The 16,759-nt window shown below is 36.1% G+C and overlaps 1 protein-coding gene across 3 annotated transcripts in view; it reads left to right on the top strand.

Annotated features, from left to right (window-relative positions):
• Window positions 1–16,759, top strand: part of GABRB2 (gamma-aminobutyric acid type A receptor subunit beta2) — a 239,307-nt gene that overhangs the window by 115,160 nt on the left and 107,388 nt on the right. For all 3 annotated transcript variants that reach the window (XM_086708488.1, XM_025924851.2, XM_086708508.1), the window contains exon 6: window positions 388–470. In XM_086708488.1, coding sequence (XP_086564614.1) covers window positions 388–470 — 83 coding nt within the window. The remainder of the gene's footprint in view (window positions 1–387; window positions 471–16,759) is intronic.

Raw genomic sequence — 16,759 nt, 5'->3', positions numbered from 1 at the left:
AAGAGGAATTATCTATGTTGATATTCTTAATCACCTGTAATGCTTAGAAAAATAAAGAGCCCTGGGACCATCCCTCCCTGCCCCAAGACATTCTGGAGCATGGAAACTGCCTGTTTAACAAATGCTCCCAGATGGTTTTGGTACAAGTAGGTAATGGACCACACTTTGGGAAAATACTGATTTTGTCCAATTTTTTTTTAATACATCAGCCCAAGGCTCATAAAGGAAAATGGTTATCTGAACTTGTGGCACCCTTTTTCGTTAGGATTTTGGCTTAAGTCAGTCTCCTAGAGGCCCAATTCTGTCCTCTTTGATTCTTGGATTTAATTTTTCCAGTTCCAGCCATGGACCAGCTAACAGCATGTATCATTGCTATTTCTCTTCTAGAATCACAACCACAGCTGCCTGCATGATGGACCTAAGGCGGTACCCACTGGATGAACAAAACTGCACCTTGGAAATTGAAAGCTGTAAGTTTTTCTAAGAATGAAGCCAGACTGAGCTCTGCTTTAAGGTTACTCTGGTTCATATCCAGACCACAGGTCCCCCAAAAGTACTGCTACTACAGTAAATCTGGTGGAGAGAGACGGAGTCAGTATCTTTCCTCAGTGATGCTGCCACCCTCTTAGTCTCATCTCTAAATCCCTGGGAGAGATGTATAGGCAAGATGTAATTGAGCAATAAAAGAAAGATGCTAAGACCCTGGAAGAAGACCAAGGGCTATTCTAGGCATTTAAAGTATGGAATTGGTGCATACAGCTGCAACAAGCTTGGAAAAATAGGTGGTAATGGCAGAGAGACACAGGAAATCCCAATTGTCTTTGCCTCTCAGAGAGGTTATGTCTTTGCAATTGCAAAATAAATGTGGCCTCTGGACCAGTTAAAATATTCACAGAATGTGGATTGGTGGAATATTTTTTGTTTCAAGGGACTACTTTCACTGTCTAAAATTTAGTTTACATTCCTGCTAGAGGCCATATCATGAGCAAGATTGGTGTCTGTGTCTGTGTTTATTTTCTTTCCTGTGCTGACTTGTTTTGCAGTGTTGTTGCTTTTCTGGGCCACGGTTTCTTGATGACTCAATCATCTACCCTGTTGGGTGGGTGAAAACATTGATTTCATGACCCCTCTCCATTTTAGAGGTCATTTGAGATGGAAGAGGATTCGAATCTCTTTTCTTTGTCAGTTCTTTGCAATGTTTTCATGCCTCATCCCACCAAACAATTGGAAGCTGATGATTTTATATCCAGCATTCTAGATAATGAGTAACTTGACTGCTGTGTGGATGGGATACTCTCAGCTGTTGTGAGAAAACTCTAGCTGTGGCAAAGCAGTGCAACTCGAAGTCACTGCTCTGAGTGGAAATACAAGCCTTTATGGAACACAGCTTGTATTTGGCCTGTTAAAAAAGAATAGCTTCCAGAGATTATTGAATTTACATACATTTTTTTGAGGAACCTGATTTCATTCTTGTGCTCTCAAATCATCATTATTTTCACTTTTGATCTTTGCAATAAAGAACTATTTAATGAAATTGGTCTATAGGATTTTGATAATTATTTTTATGTAAGTATTTTGGGATAACTTAGCACTTTATTAACTTATGATAGAATTAAAGTGCAGATTGTTCTTCGAAGTCCAAATTCTTTGGTTGTTTCCAATTTTTTATATAAGGATTTTAAAAAAATTAGGTTGCCGTGTGCTAACAGTGAGGTTTTGGTAAGAGAATTTTTTGTGGTGAAATTTGAGTGGACTTTTAAATAATCAGAATTGTACACATGGTTGAAGCACTTGTACTCATGTTATTTCATTTGAGCTCTTCATAACCCTCCAAGGTAAGTAAACAAGTCCCTTTTATTTTAAAGAACTGATGCCTAAGGACACAGCCAACACCCAGGTGTTTAATGTAATTAAATTATAATTCTGACAAGGATTTTTTTTTAAATTAATGTGACAATTCTTCAGACTTTTAGAAAGTTTAAGTTTTAATAAAGGGGCTTTTACATTTCTCATTTCAATTCACAGTTACCCTATTAAATGGAGTAGAATAGATTTTTTTTCCACAGCCTTACTGAGATATAATTGATGTATAACATTGTGTAAGTTTAAGATGTATGAGGCAATGATTTGATAGATGTATATGTTGTAAGATGATTACCATAATAATATTAGTTAACAAATCCATTACCTCAGTGACATTGTGTGTGTATGTTGAGGACTGAGCTACTCTTTAGCAACTTGCAAGTGTACAATACAGAATTGTTAACTATAGTCACCATCCTGTAGATTAGATGCCTAAATATTACTCATATTTTAACTCATCTTTGTAAACCTTTAACCATCTTTGATCATCTTCCAAAAACCGTCACCCCTGACAACCACCAAGTTACTCTCTGTTTCTATGACTTCAGTATTTATTTTTAGATACCACATATAAGTAGGATCATACAGTATTGGTCTTTGTCTTATTTCACTTAGTGTAATTCCCTCAAGTTTTATCTATGTTATTGGAAATGACAGGATTTCCTTTTGATCACTATAGCTTTTCAGTATAGTTTGAAATGAGGAAGTGTGATGCCTCTAGTTTTGTTATTGCTGTTCAGGAGTTCTTTAGCTATTCAAGGTCTTTTGTGGATCCATATAGATTTTAGTATTATTTGTTGTTCTATGTCTGTAAAAATGTATTGGAATTTAAATAGGAAATGCACTAAATCTATAGGTGGCTTTGGGTAATAGAGACATTTTAATAACATTAACTCTGATCTGTGAACATGAGATATCTTTCCATTTATTTATGTCTTCAGTTTCTTTATCAATGCCTTATACTTTTCTTTGTACAGATCTTTCACTTCCTTGGTTAAATTTATTCCTAAGTATTTCATTGTTTTTGATGCTATTGTAAATGGGATTGCTTTCTTTATTTTGTTTTTAGAGTTCATTGTTAGTATATAGAAATGCAACTGATTTTTGTATGTTTATTTTGTATCATGAAACTTTACTGAATTTATTATTTCTATTTTTGGAGGGGAGACAGTCTTTAGGGTTTTCTATATATAAGATCATGTCATTTGCAAACATGTAATTTTACTTCTTCCTTACCAATTTGGATATCTTTTATTTCTTTTTCTTGCCTGATTTTTCTGGCTAGGACTTTCAGTACTACGCTGAACAGACAGAAAATCATTGTTATATGAATGATCATGAAATATGTTATATTAATAATATATATGATATTCTGCCATTATTGGTAGGTAGTTAACTAATTAAGCTTATTGAAATGAATTTATGATCCTAGACTTTTAACAACTAGCTCTGAAGTTGATGCCTGACACTCAACCTTATTTATCCGTTTCTTTCTTCTAAGCAAACTTTAGGCATTCGTTTATTCTCCTTTTCCCTCTCCCTCACCCTCTCTTCTCCCTCTTTGCCTCTACCTCCCTTCTCCTTACTTTTCTTCTCTCCCTCCCTCCCCTCCTGACTGTCCTTTTCCCTACCTCTCTTAAATGCAAATGACCTCAACAGTGGCATTACTAAATCATTATTACCTTGTCTCTATGCTTGCAATTCATATATTGGTTTAATGGCAGAGAAAATAATATTACTTGATTCTGAGTGAGGGAATATTAGGATTGAGTTTATTGCAAAGCCATTTAATATGTCCCATCCAGAAATGAAAAATAATGCAAAGAGAGCAAGGGGAGTATTATGTGTCTTTGAAATGGGAATAGTTAGAGGACTAATCTCTTATACTCTGAGCCAGATTAGTTGCCAGGTTAGTTGCTAGAACTTTCCTAGCAGCTCTATCAAAGATAACTTCACAGGACTATGCCAAGTGTTCACTGAGATAGCCAGTCAGGCTTGTCCTTTTAGGACCTAAAAAAAAAAAAAAAAAAAAATCCTACCGCTGCCCTTGTAGCAGCATCAGAAACCAGTTCTTGCTGTCCTCTCACAGTCACTGATTACATACATTATGTTGGGAAAGTCAACCCGCTTATCTGAGCCTCAGTTTCCCATAGATAAGAAGGGAATAATAATATCTACCACAACAAATTGTTATGAGGATTGAAGTAACTAATAATGATTAAAAAAAATATTGCACTTTGCTTGGTACATAGTAGACATCGAATAAATAATAACTGGTGATGATGATGATGATGATGATGATGATGATGCTTATATACCAATTTTATTATATTTAAAGATTCCTGTAGTGCTGGAGATTTGACCTAATTATGAGATCTAGTAGATCCAGGCAAGGAGAGATTGAAAACACAGCATTGTCCTTCTCAACTTTTACTTTTACATTCTAAGTAAGTCTCATTATTTGTAGGGCTGTCTCCTTCCTCATAGTATGTCTCAGCCAGCTGTGCCTACAGTATAAAATGCAAATTAATTTCTTTTACTTCTGTCAGTGGGAAAAGAATGAATAGTTAGCTTCAAAATCCAAAGAGGGAGATTTCAAAGCTCTTTGACATCTATCTGTACTTAGATGGAATGAAAGTACAATCCATTTTAAAATGTAATCCATTTGTGGTTTTGCCAACCTTTTACACTGGCCAGAGGAGACAGCCTCACCCACTGATCATCTAAAGTCTGTGCAATCAATGTAGCAAAATGTGCCCATAAGTGTGTATGTGTTGGCACAGGCTTCTTTTTTTCCTACAGATATTCACCATGCTTCAGGAAAGCAGGAAATAGAAATGTGTCTGTTGTTGTTGTGTTGAATTCCAATTTGGATATTTTGTAAAACAACTTGCTGTCAGATTATTGGTGGAATTAAGGCTCCATTTTCTTTTCAACAGCTTTATTTGGAATAATCTTTATTAAAGAGGGCAGTATAGATTGATATACTTAAGCAGACTAAGGTACTGAATCCATGTTTACTATGGCACAGGTTAATATATTTTGGATATAGCTCATGCTGTGTACTGCTCAATATTTTTGGAAATATACATACAGGGTTTTTAAGAACTTAGTGGAAAAGATAACGCATAGTGTTCTTCCACTCCTAAAGTGAAAATTGATGGCATTTTAGAGTATGTCACTAATACTCTAAGTATACCACTTAGTATACCACTCTGTGATAATCAGAGTGGTATCACAGTATGTATTGTGGATCAGGGGATATTTATTTATTTTTTATTTTTTATGAGAGAGAGAGAGGGCGCAAGTGAGCAAGGGGCAGAGAGAGTGGGGGAGAGAGAAACCCACACTGTCAGCACAGAGCCCTAAGCGGGGTTTGAGCTCACCTGAAATGGGACTCAAATTGGAACCATGAGATCATGACCTGAACCGAGGTTGTACGCTTAACGGACTGAGCCACCCAGGCACCCAAGAGGATTTATTGAGTACGGTAACTATCTGGCATTGATTTCTCGAGTTAACTAAACAGGTCACTTAGCTTTTTCAAGCTATGGTTTCTCATCTCTACAATATTGCAATACCTTATAGATAATGAGATAACGACAGAGATCTTTGTGCCATGCTTGGTACTGATCTTTCCATAGGTAGCAGCTGTTATCATTATTCCATCGTTATTATCATTATCAATTTCACCTGGAATATTGTGCTCAGAGTCACAGCATTTTCGAGGGATATTTAGCAGTCAGAATTATCAAAATGTGAATGATACATAAAGTATGGAGTATGAAGAACCAGTAGAAGAAATGAGTGGGAGGAGGGATGTGTCCTAGGAATGAGAAACCTAGGGAGAGAGTGGCAGTATTTGAATGGGATAGTTGTTTTCAAAAAATTGTAGTATTTCCTCTTAAGAGAGCAAACCATGTCCGCTCTGGGGGCAAAACTAGACGAATGGTAAAAGATGCCAAAAGGCACTTTTGGACTGAAATATTTAAAAAAAAGAAAAGTTCATAGCAGTTACAGCTGGTGAAAATCCAGCAGGTCGTTCAATGCTATAAGACCATTTTCGGGGGGAAAAGAGGATTCTTGCTTTGGGCAAATGATGGGATGATATGATTTCTGAGGAGCTCTGGGTTGATGGTTACTTGGTACCAGCAAAAATAGGAAGGACTTTAGTTAAAGGCCAGTTAGGCAAGCGCTGGTTTCTGTGAAGATGCTGATCCCATATGTATATACATCTGGAAGCAATGTTATTTATGAAAAGATGAAAGTCACATCCTGGCTACGATTTTAAGTAGATGGTGTGTGTGTTTTGCTGATGGTCTGTTGTTATTTAGCTAGCATCTTTCTTTTCTCAGATTTCCTCACAGGAATATCTCTTACCATTGTGTGTGTGAGGAGAAACACTCAGACCCCCATATTTTCCTGCCTTTCTAAATAATTTTGGACCCTCTTGAGGGTTTTTAAATATATATATTTAGTTATATTTATAATTAGTTATAATTATTTACCTAGAGAAAATCAAAGAGAACTGCAAATGCTCCATAGTGTCACTGCATACAAACTTAATTTGCATCGCTGTTCTATTTTGGTATTTTCTTGACTTGTATCTAGTGGCTTGGAAGTGGGGAGCTTTTCTTCCCCTCCTTGATGTGTGAGATACTTTGCTTCAATGTGATCTCCATTGAACCATCTTTGTTGAACAATTATTATTCTTATTCTCTTGTGACAATAAATAAGTACCAGGATGTGTGTTTAGAAACACTGGCACCTGATGCAGATAGTACTTGTGATTTGGGGTATTTGGACTTTAGAGCTTCTGTCCTTACAATTTGTCCATTATGAGAAAGTGAAGAAGTGACTTAGATATAAAGGGTGCATCTTGATATGGAGTATGAAAAATGAAAATATTGAACTCTTTCCATCTAAAGCTTTTTTTCCCCTGGAGTAAAGAGAAATCTTATTTTTTATTCACATTTTTAAAATTTTCTCTTTCTGTAGTCTATTTTCTCCTTCTGGGATTCCTACAAATGGATATTGGGTGTCTCACATCTATCTACCATGGCTCTGAAATACAATTTGTAGATTTTTATCTTGCAGATTACTAATATTTATTTTATTCTAAAGAAATTATTATTAGTATTCTATTTTGGCCATCCTGTTTTCAATTTCTAAGAACTGTCTTATTCTTTGATAGCTCATTTTCCATAGTCACTTGTTTTCTTATGGAATGTCCTTTTTAGTTTACAGATATCATTTAAAATTATTTTACAAGTTTTCTTCTCTCTTCATTGTTTGATATCCTTTTGTGATGGTATATGTTTATTTATTATGGTCTTTTTTTATGCTGTTGATTTTCCTTGTAAGTCAGCTAATCTTGGTAATCAGTTCATATTTGTAAACAAAGGGCTAGTTTGGCCAAGGAGTTACTGATACAGATTTTCTGAACTGATGTGGGTTTCCTTAGCACTTTTACATGACTGTTTTCATAGTCAGATTCTTCCCTGAATAAGGAGAGTGGGGACAGGAAGAGAACGGGGCTTGATGACCAGGCAGCCTTCCTCTTTAGAAGAGTAGGCTAAGACCTTTCACAGATAACCAAGGCTTAACTGAGGTTTAAGTACTTTAGATTATTTCACCCTTTCATTTCTGGAAGGATGTGATAGAACAACTTATCCTTTTATCCTCTCCATCTGTAGCAGTACCCAGGGCTATCTGGCACTCTGTTCTGATTCTCTCTTCAGCCCAATATGTAAACTAGGAACCCCGGCAGCCCCACTTTGTTTAAGGAGCCTTCTTCCCGCATTGTCTAGGGGCAGTCACCACAGCCAGATATGAGAATAAGAAGTCTGGTGGTTGCATGGTGCACATGATCCCTTGGGGAGTTTTTAAAAATCCCAATGAACTAGCCACACCACAGACCTATTGAATCAGTCATTTTAAAAGCTCCATAGGTGATAACAGTGAACAAAGTTGGGAAAGAGTCCTCTCGGGCATAGTTTTCACTCTTGAATGAGCATGAGAATGTCCTGGACAGTTTGCTAAACACAGATTGCTGGGTCCTATCCCTGGGATTTCTAACTTAATGGGTCTGGAATGAGGCTCAAGAATTTTCATTTTTCGCATTTGTTGGTCCTGCTAATGCTGCAGGTGTAAAAACCACACTTCTCTGACTTTAGTGGGAAAATCAGCCCTCTCCGTTGCACTTCCCTATGCAACACTTATTTCCTTATTTGGTTTTTTCTATCTACATAACCTCATCTACATTCTAACTTTTGTACTTTTGTGATTTTCCAGAATTATTGGCCCATTGATGTAATGATACCTGCCTATTTTATAGTGCTATTATGGATTTTTACTGTTCTTTCTTTTTACACTTATTTCTATGAGATTTGAATAAGGTAGGAAAGGTAAATATACTGTCTTAGAGTGGAATTCTCCTTTTTCATACACATATTCAATTTTTAACTACATAAACAATTTTCAACCTCATTTTAAAAATTTAATGGCATATCACAAATATTTTATGAAATATTCTCTTCTAATTTCTTGTGTATATCTAGTATTCTACATGTGGATGAATCATAATTTATTTAATGGGTTCCCTATTATACATCATAAAATGACTACTATTTTGCTCTTTTTAAAAATGTAATTTGTGCATGATTGAAGCTATCATTAAATACAATCAAGATTACATATCTATGTGTGTATATATAATATATATATATATATACACATATATATATACATACATATATATAAGATTACGTGTGTGTGTGTGTGTGTGTGTGTGTGTGTGTGTGTATGTATGGCTCTTCTGTACAACGTAATATGTAATGTTAAATTTAAATTAGTTATTTAAAAAAAACACTACAAATTCAGTTCTTCAGTCTAACTAGGCATATTTCATGTGCTCAGTAGCCACATGTAACTAGTATCTGCCATATTGGACAGTGTAAGTATATAGAACATTTTCATCATCTCAGAAAAGGCTGAGTAACACAAATATATGAGGCAAATTCATAGAAGTTGAATAAGTATATAATAGAAAAAAAATTTAAAGTCTTTGGGTATGATTTTACATATATCCTGATTTCAAAAATACTATAATATAAAAGGAAGCCAAAGGGCATTAGAATTGAAGTATAGTTATTTTCTTAATTGCAAAGAAAACCATTATTTTATTGTTCCTAAGTGGGCAAACCAAAAGGAAGCATAATTCATAGTGTTATCGAATTAGTATCTCCCATCTCACAGATGAAAATCTGCCTGCCATATTCATTTTCCCGCAAGGCATCATTGGGCTCTCTCTGACATGGTGTTCAGAGCAAAGCAGTTTATGAAGTGTGTATGTATATCTTAGTAAACACTAGCCTAACAGGTAGGATGTGGATAAACTATATTATCCTGGCAGTGATCAAGATTGCCACATGAATTCACAGGAACCTTTGGCATTTAGAGTTCCAGGTAGAGAGTTTGGGGAGATATATTTTAGCAGTAGACTCAGTCCCTTACCAGATTTTTGCCCTGTGTATATCAGGGTAAATACTGTGCCAAACCCAGGTAAATGAAACACAAAGGCTTCCACCCCTCATCTGTAGTAAGCTGACTTGGTAACTAAGAGCTCAAAGCTTAAGAGCTGTTCACCCCTCTGACCCTGTGGTAAGTGCAGGTGTAAAGTTTCGGGATGTATTGGCACAGGCTCAGCTTGCAACTCAAAGAACAGAGAGGAGCAATTATAAGGAAATGGATTCCCATTATTGGTTCTTAAACTGAAGTGTTTTCTTAAAGACTAAACAAGTTCCTGAGTCCCTCAGGACAGTTTTGGATTAGGCTCTGCTCAAAACCCTGTGCTATGTATATTTACCTTTCTGAAGGTGATGGCCACCTTTTATGTTTCTAATACTCATTTTTTTTTCCTGTTTGGAAACTTTCATTAAAATTTAAAAAAATTCGGGGCGCCTGGGTGGCGCAGTCGGTTAAGCGTCCGACTTCAGCCAGGTCATGATCTCGCGGTCCGTGAGTTCGAGCCCCGCGTCAGGCTCTGGGCTGATGGCTCAGAGCCTGGAGCCTGTTTCCGATTCTGTGTCTCCCTCTCTCTCTGCCCCTCCCCCGTTCATGCTCTGTCTCTCTCTGTCCCAAAAATAAATAAACGTTGAAAAAAAAAAAAAATTTTAAAAAAAAATTTAAAAAAATTCGGTTGAGGTGCTCATTGTATTTTACAAATTTTTCTGTGGCAGATCTCATGGTGAGAGGGTGGTGGGGGTACAGACTTGTTTACTTGGTTTTCCTTGAGGCTCAGGAAAGGTGCCAACAGAGCTGTCACCAAAAATTGTCTCTTTTTGGCTGGGCTGCATTTTATACTGTATCCTAATTAAGTGAAAATGCCACATGTGTGGCTTTCTTAGCATTTTTTAGTGAAAGCTGGAGAGCACTTCAGGAAACCTGATGTGAACATCATAAGCCAGAGGCATAAATACACCCACAGACCTTCCCTGAAGCATTTCCAGAAGACTCATGTTGTTTTTGTTTGATAGTTGCAGCCCAATGAATTATAACTTAGACTGACTTTTCTCAGATCCTGACTCTGGCTCCTTGTGTTACCACTTGGAGATATGGTCCTTTCAGTAGGCTTTCAAAACTCTTGATTTGTTTTTGCAAATCAAACACCTTTTTCTTCATGATAGCTTCCAGAGTCTATCATCTATCCCTACTCCCACCTCCATTGCCTTCAGTACCATGATTATTACATTTGTTGTTATCATGATCACCATTATCAATAATAGTCACTACCATTTATTAAATGTTTACTTTATATTAGATACAGTGCTGTATATACACATATAATCTCATTTATATATCTCATATGACAACTACTAATAGTATTTCTTCTTTACAAATGAGGATGTGGTACCTTAGAGAAGTTGTGCAACTTAGAAAAGATCACACACGTTAGCAGGTGAATGTCTAACTGAAGAAAACAGAATCCAGTGTAGCTAGTTTAAGCAGAAAGAGACTTACTTAGCTTACAGAATTCTTGGGAAGACTGAAGAAACAGACTCTAGGCTGAGCTTTTACATATAATTCTCACAGTCACAGCCCAGGCCTGTGTTGACAGGCAGTCAGTGTTCCTGCCACAGTATAATGACTACCTGCAGAACAGAGGGACCGCTGCTCTTACTAGACCAAAACCACACTGATTTTCAGGTAATCTGTACTAATGCAAGAGGTGTTTTGTGCTGTGCCTCTCTCACTTCAAGCTCTGAAATCAAGTCTCCAACAAGTGTATCCAATTGGCAGAACCTCAATTACATTTTGAACCATAGACAGAAGTGAGGAATTATTATTAGGGCAGTTATTATTATTATTATTATTATTATTATTCATTATTGCTTGACCAAGCTGAGATGTGAATACAGATCTAATTTTAGAGCCCGTCTCTAACCATTATACATATATTCTTTGTTTATACACCTAACATAAAATTAATATATTCCTGTTTGTATTATAAATAATTTATTTCTAATAATTCTATATTTATTAAATTCTACCTGCTGAGATAAATGCTTTCAGTGGACTTTGTTACTTTCTTTGCCTGCCCCATATCTGAACATTATATTTGAAGAATCCCCTGCTTTATGAAACAAAGCTCACCTTCCATAACAGAAGTTGAAAAAGCCTCACTCATTCTCTCAGCCTTACTTGCAACTAGAAGGTGGGTGCAAGACTAAGACTGTACCAATCCCATAACTTTGAATTGGAAATCTGTGCTGTGAGAACCAGTGACTGTGGGAAAAGCCAGCCTAAGAAAGTTAGGAGCTATGGCAGTGGAGGGATGGAAGTGTTCAGGGGAACATATAGCTGTAAGAACCATAGCACCCCTACCCAGTGAAGTTGCCTTGATAACTCTACTAGGACAGTTCTGCGGTTTTGGACATTATTCCTGACTTCATAGTTTCCACACCTGGATTTCTGGCCTATTGTAAGTTGTTCAATATCATTTTAATAACTGTGTCTTCTATTTAATTTAACTCGTCACTTTATATTGTTTGCAGCTAAGAACCTTGATTGCTATGCTTTAAAAAAATATATATTTATTTTGAGAGAGAGAGACAGAGACAGAGAGTGGAGGAGGGGCAAAAAGAGAGAAGGAGAGTGTCCCAGGCACTCTGACAGAGCAGAGCCCGACAAGGCGCTTGAACTCACAAACCATGGAATCATAACCTGAGCCGAAACCAAGGGTCTCAACCAACTGAGCCACCCAGTGCCCCATCTATGCTTCTTGAAAAAAGGATTATGTCTTATATTATCCTTTATCTTTTATATTGCTTTGCAAATGACAGGTAGGTAGTGAAGAAATTCTTTACCAATTTAATTTAATTCATTGATTTCATCAAATTTCACTCTAGAACCATGCCCTCCCAAAACAAATAGTGCCATGAGGAATTCCCTGTCTTGGGATTTATCACCCTCCCTGCCCCCAAGCTATTTGGCAATTGATTTCAGATTATTTGCCTGAAAATATTAGAGACTTTACATGAATTTTTCTGTGGCCACATTAGGTAGAGAGACAGGCAGGCAGAATTTATTGAGCACTTAGTAAGTGCTACGTGCCTTATATTCATTGTCTTATTTTATCCCGTCAACCAGATGAGAATAAGAAATTAAGTAAAGGTTATACCTGAGGCATAGTCAGGATTCATTCTCAGTCAGTCATCCTCAGGGACCTTGCTATCAATCAGCCTACCACCACTTTGAAAGTATACAAGGGAAGATGATGCTGAAGTCAAATAAACATTAATGCTGGAAGGGGGCATTAAGTTTTTAAGCTGTTTTAAGGTAGGAAGTTGCTCTACGCCCTTTGTCCCTGTAATTAAGGGAGTGTTTCTACTCTATGGGTATGTGCATGCTAATATCATAATATTCATAAATGTGTCAAGAATTTATCAAACCATTGCTAGTCAGTCACTTTGTTTCTTTTTTCTGATAAACAGAAAAAAAATCAAAGATTTATTTCTCAGTAAAAGAAAGCCATTCATTGATAGTTTAATTGATTTCAAATGGCCCTTTTTGTCACCTTTAGAAATAAATATTTATTATAGATATATATTCTGAAACATTTTTGTACTTGAACCCCTGACATAAAATGCTGTTTGAGTCTAAACTTAATCAAATTTACTGCCCAATGGTAAGCTTTAGTGGACAGAAATAGAAAAAATACGTTAAGGATGAGCTGGCCTTAAGTTGAATAATTGTGGCTGTTCTGATTACAGTTGTATCAAAACAGTTTAATATGTGAGCAGAAGACAGAGAGTATTATAAATTACTTGCATATGCAAAACAAAGTTGTTACTTTAATGTGTCTTTCCAATTCTACCTTCTTTTCTTAGTGCTTATGTAAATAAAGGTCATGCTGCTTGTCTACAACTTTCTAGTTGTGAAGATACATTAGCAGAATGTTCCTTAAAAAACAAAAGACTCTTTTAAGATCTAAGGACTATATTCAATGTAATACTAACAATACCTACCATTTGGAATGCCAGTTTTGCAGTGAGCCCTTTACACTGATAAGCTTACTTAATCTTCACAACAGCCCCTTGGGTAAGTACAATGTCACACTATTTTACAGATGGGGAAACTGAGGTTTAAGTAATTTAAAATACACATTTGGAAATGGAGACAATAGAACTCACTTAATTCTCAAAGCCTAATTACAGAGTATGATAATTTAACCATGTTGGTGATGCTTATTCATTGAGTTAATAAAAACAACATGCGCTTAAGAACACAACTTGAAACTGTAGCTCATAGTCAATTAAACACATACTTACTGGTACCTTACTGGGTTTAGGAAATCATCAAACAAAATGGGGAAAATTTTGTAAAAAGGGGCTCATTAAAGAGCCAGCAGAAGGATTTATTTTAAGCCAAAAGGGGTTTGGGATTCTCATTTTAACCATCTCTCTCCTCTGGGAAATCTGAGACAATGAGAATGCTTTATCAGGTTTTCCAGAAAGAAGAAAACAGATAATCTGCCCTATTCTCCATTGCCAAGTAGGGGATGAGTGACATTCCTGGAGCAATGAGAAATCCTCAGTCCCTCTAATCACTCTGTTGTAACATTTTAAAGTCCCAGTGGGCCATAATGCAACTCATGCACCCGGAGGAATGGATGGAATATATTTAGACTCAGTGTGGTCTTTTGCTTTCTTCTAGGGCTGGTCTAACGTGTTACTTTTCAAGACCTAATTTCTAGCATTTTAAGCTTCTTAGTTAAACATCATGTGCATCCATAACTCAAGAAGAAAACCAAAAATATATGAGAATAATCTCTGAAGCACAATATGCCATATAAAAAACAATTATCTAAAATTCTCAAACAAAAGATTTTCCTCTTTTTGTTTTGGCCATGGAAAGCAGAAAGAAAGGATCAAAGATTAAAGGCTTCTTTTTGATATTCTTTCCTGGACCTTCACAGGTTCCCCCAAAGAAGATGTGTTAACGATTATTATATTCTTGTAAATAACATTGAGTTGGTGAAAAATACCTCTTGATCACAAACTTAGAAGGTGTGTGAAGTGGGGTGAAGATTCTTGGGTCTTCAGCCCAACCATTCTTTTTTTTTTTTATGTTTATTTATTTGGAGAGAGATTGGGAAAAAAGGGGGAGAGAGAGAGGGAGAGAGAATCCCAGGCAAGCTCTGCACCATAAGCACAGAGCCCAACATGGAGCTACATCTAACTGTGAGATCATGACCTGAGCTGAAATCAAGAGTCAGAGGTTTAACCAGCTGAGCTACCCAGGCACCCCAGCCCAACCATTCTTTACCTAAGATCCACAGAGGCAAGACACTGCACCTGTACCAGAAAACAAACAAACAAACAAACAAAAACCATGAATAGCCTCAGGGATTTCTACCTTGCTATTCTCTGCCTGCAATACTTTTTCCTCCCTTCTTTGCCTAGCTCACTCCTACTCATCCTTCAAATCTAAAGCTAGAATTAATGTCTTAGCATTGTCTCTCCTAATTTCCCTCTCTCAAAGCACCTGTACCCTTTATTCATGCAGTTGTTACAGTTGTCATGTTTGTGGGTTTTATTCTCTTATAATCAATGCTGCGTTCTTTCTTGACTGTAAACTCCACAAGATAAGTACCATGGTTATTTTTTTATCATTCCATTCACAGTGCTGAATGCAAAGCATTGTAAAATTCAAAGTATTTGTTGAATAATAAATAAACAAATGGATTGTTGGACAAATAAAGAATAGCCAGCCCAGCCCATTTTTGGTTATCATTTGCTATATTTAAAGATCTCTGTTCAGTTTTACCCTCAAACTGAGGCCATCACTGCCTCCTCAAATTAAGGAGAAAAATATCAGGAAGGGAAAAATGAGACTACGGTGTTTCATTAAGCCTATTCTCACAATGTAAAGGATATACAGATATCAGCTGCCTCCTCAGTCTTACAAAAAATGGAGAATAAGTAGCCCCTCAGTGGCCAGTCATGTGGGTTTTTTTTTTTTTTTTTTTTTTTTTTTTTTTTTTTTTTGTCATTAGGGCACTTTGGTGGATCATATTAACTGATTTTGAAGGATAAACCAATCTTACATTCCTGGGATAAGTCTTACAGGATCATAGTGCATTACCATTTTTATGTGTTATTGAGTGTGATATTCTAAGATTTTGTTGAAGATTTTTGAATCATGAGAGATACTAAACTATAATTTTTCATTTTTGGCAATGCCTTTCTTAGGATTTGGTATTAGAGATATGGGGCCTCCAAAATGACTAAGGACAGTAGGCATCCTCTATTTTATGTAAGTATTCGTTAGCTTGGTGTTTTTGTTTGTTTGTTGTTTTTCTTTCTTAAATGATTGAATTCAAAAGTGAAGCTATCTGGGCCTAGAGATATTGATATCTCTAGATATCAGAGACAGAGATATCTCTGGGCCTAGAGATTATTTGTTTGGTAGGGAGATCTGATAAATGCAATATCTTTACTAAACATAAAGCTGATCACATTTTCTTTCTTCTTGTGTCATTTTTGCCAAGTTATATTTCTACATAAATGTTTCTGTATCTTCTAAGAGGTTGAATTTTGGCATAAAGTTGTTCATAGTATTCTCTTATTGTTCTTTTAATGCCTATAACATCTGTAGTGATAATCTCTTTTCATTATTAATATTGGTGATTTGTGTTCTTCCTTTTTTTTAATGTTTATTTTTAAGACAGAGTGAGCGGGAGAGGGGCAGAGAGAGAGGGGAGACACAGAATCTGAAGCAGGTTCAAGGCTCTGAGCTGTCAGCACAGAGCCCTGTGAGGGACTCCAACCCACAAACTGTGAGATCATGACCTGGGCCAAAGTCGGTCACTTAACTGACTGAGCCACCCAGGTGCCCCTGTGTTCTTCCTTTTTTATTGATCACTTTTGCTAGTGTTTTTTCAATTTTGATAGCATTTTCAAAAATCATCTTTTGGCTCAGCTAGTTTTCTCTAGTGTCTATTTTTTACTTTATTGATTCCTGTTTTTTTATTATTTTCTTCCTTTGCTTCTTTTATATTTACTTTACTCATCTTTTCTATAGATTTTTGTAGATGGAACCTTGGCCACTGATTCAAACTACTCTGATATGAGGATTTGAAGATACAAGTTTTTGTCTAAGCCCTGATTTATTTGCTTTTCAAAATTTTAATGTATTTTCATGGTCATTCTTCTCAAAATATTTTCTAATTTCTCTTGTGATTTCCTCTTTGCCTTATTAATTTTTTGAAATTGTGTTGTTTTACCTCCAAGTAGTTGGGGTTTTCCTAGCTATAGTATTGTTAGTAATTTCTAATTCAATCCTATTGTGATTAGAGAATATATTCTTTGTAGTTCCTACCCTTTTAAAATTT

Source organism: Puma concolor, chromosome A1, assembly GCF_028749965.1.
Source record: "Puma concolor isolate L17-30 chromosome A1, mPumCon1.1.hap2, whole genome shotgun sequence".
Lineage (NCBI taxonomy): Eukaryota > Metazoa > Chordata > Mammalia > Carnivora > Felidae > Puma > Puma concolor.
This window is presented reverse-complemented; position numbering and strand designations above follow the sequence as displayed.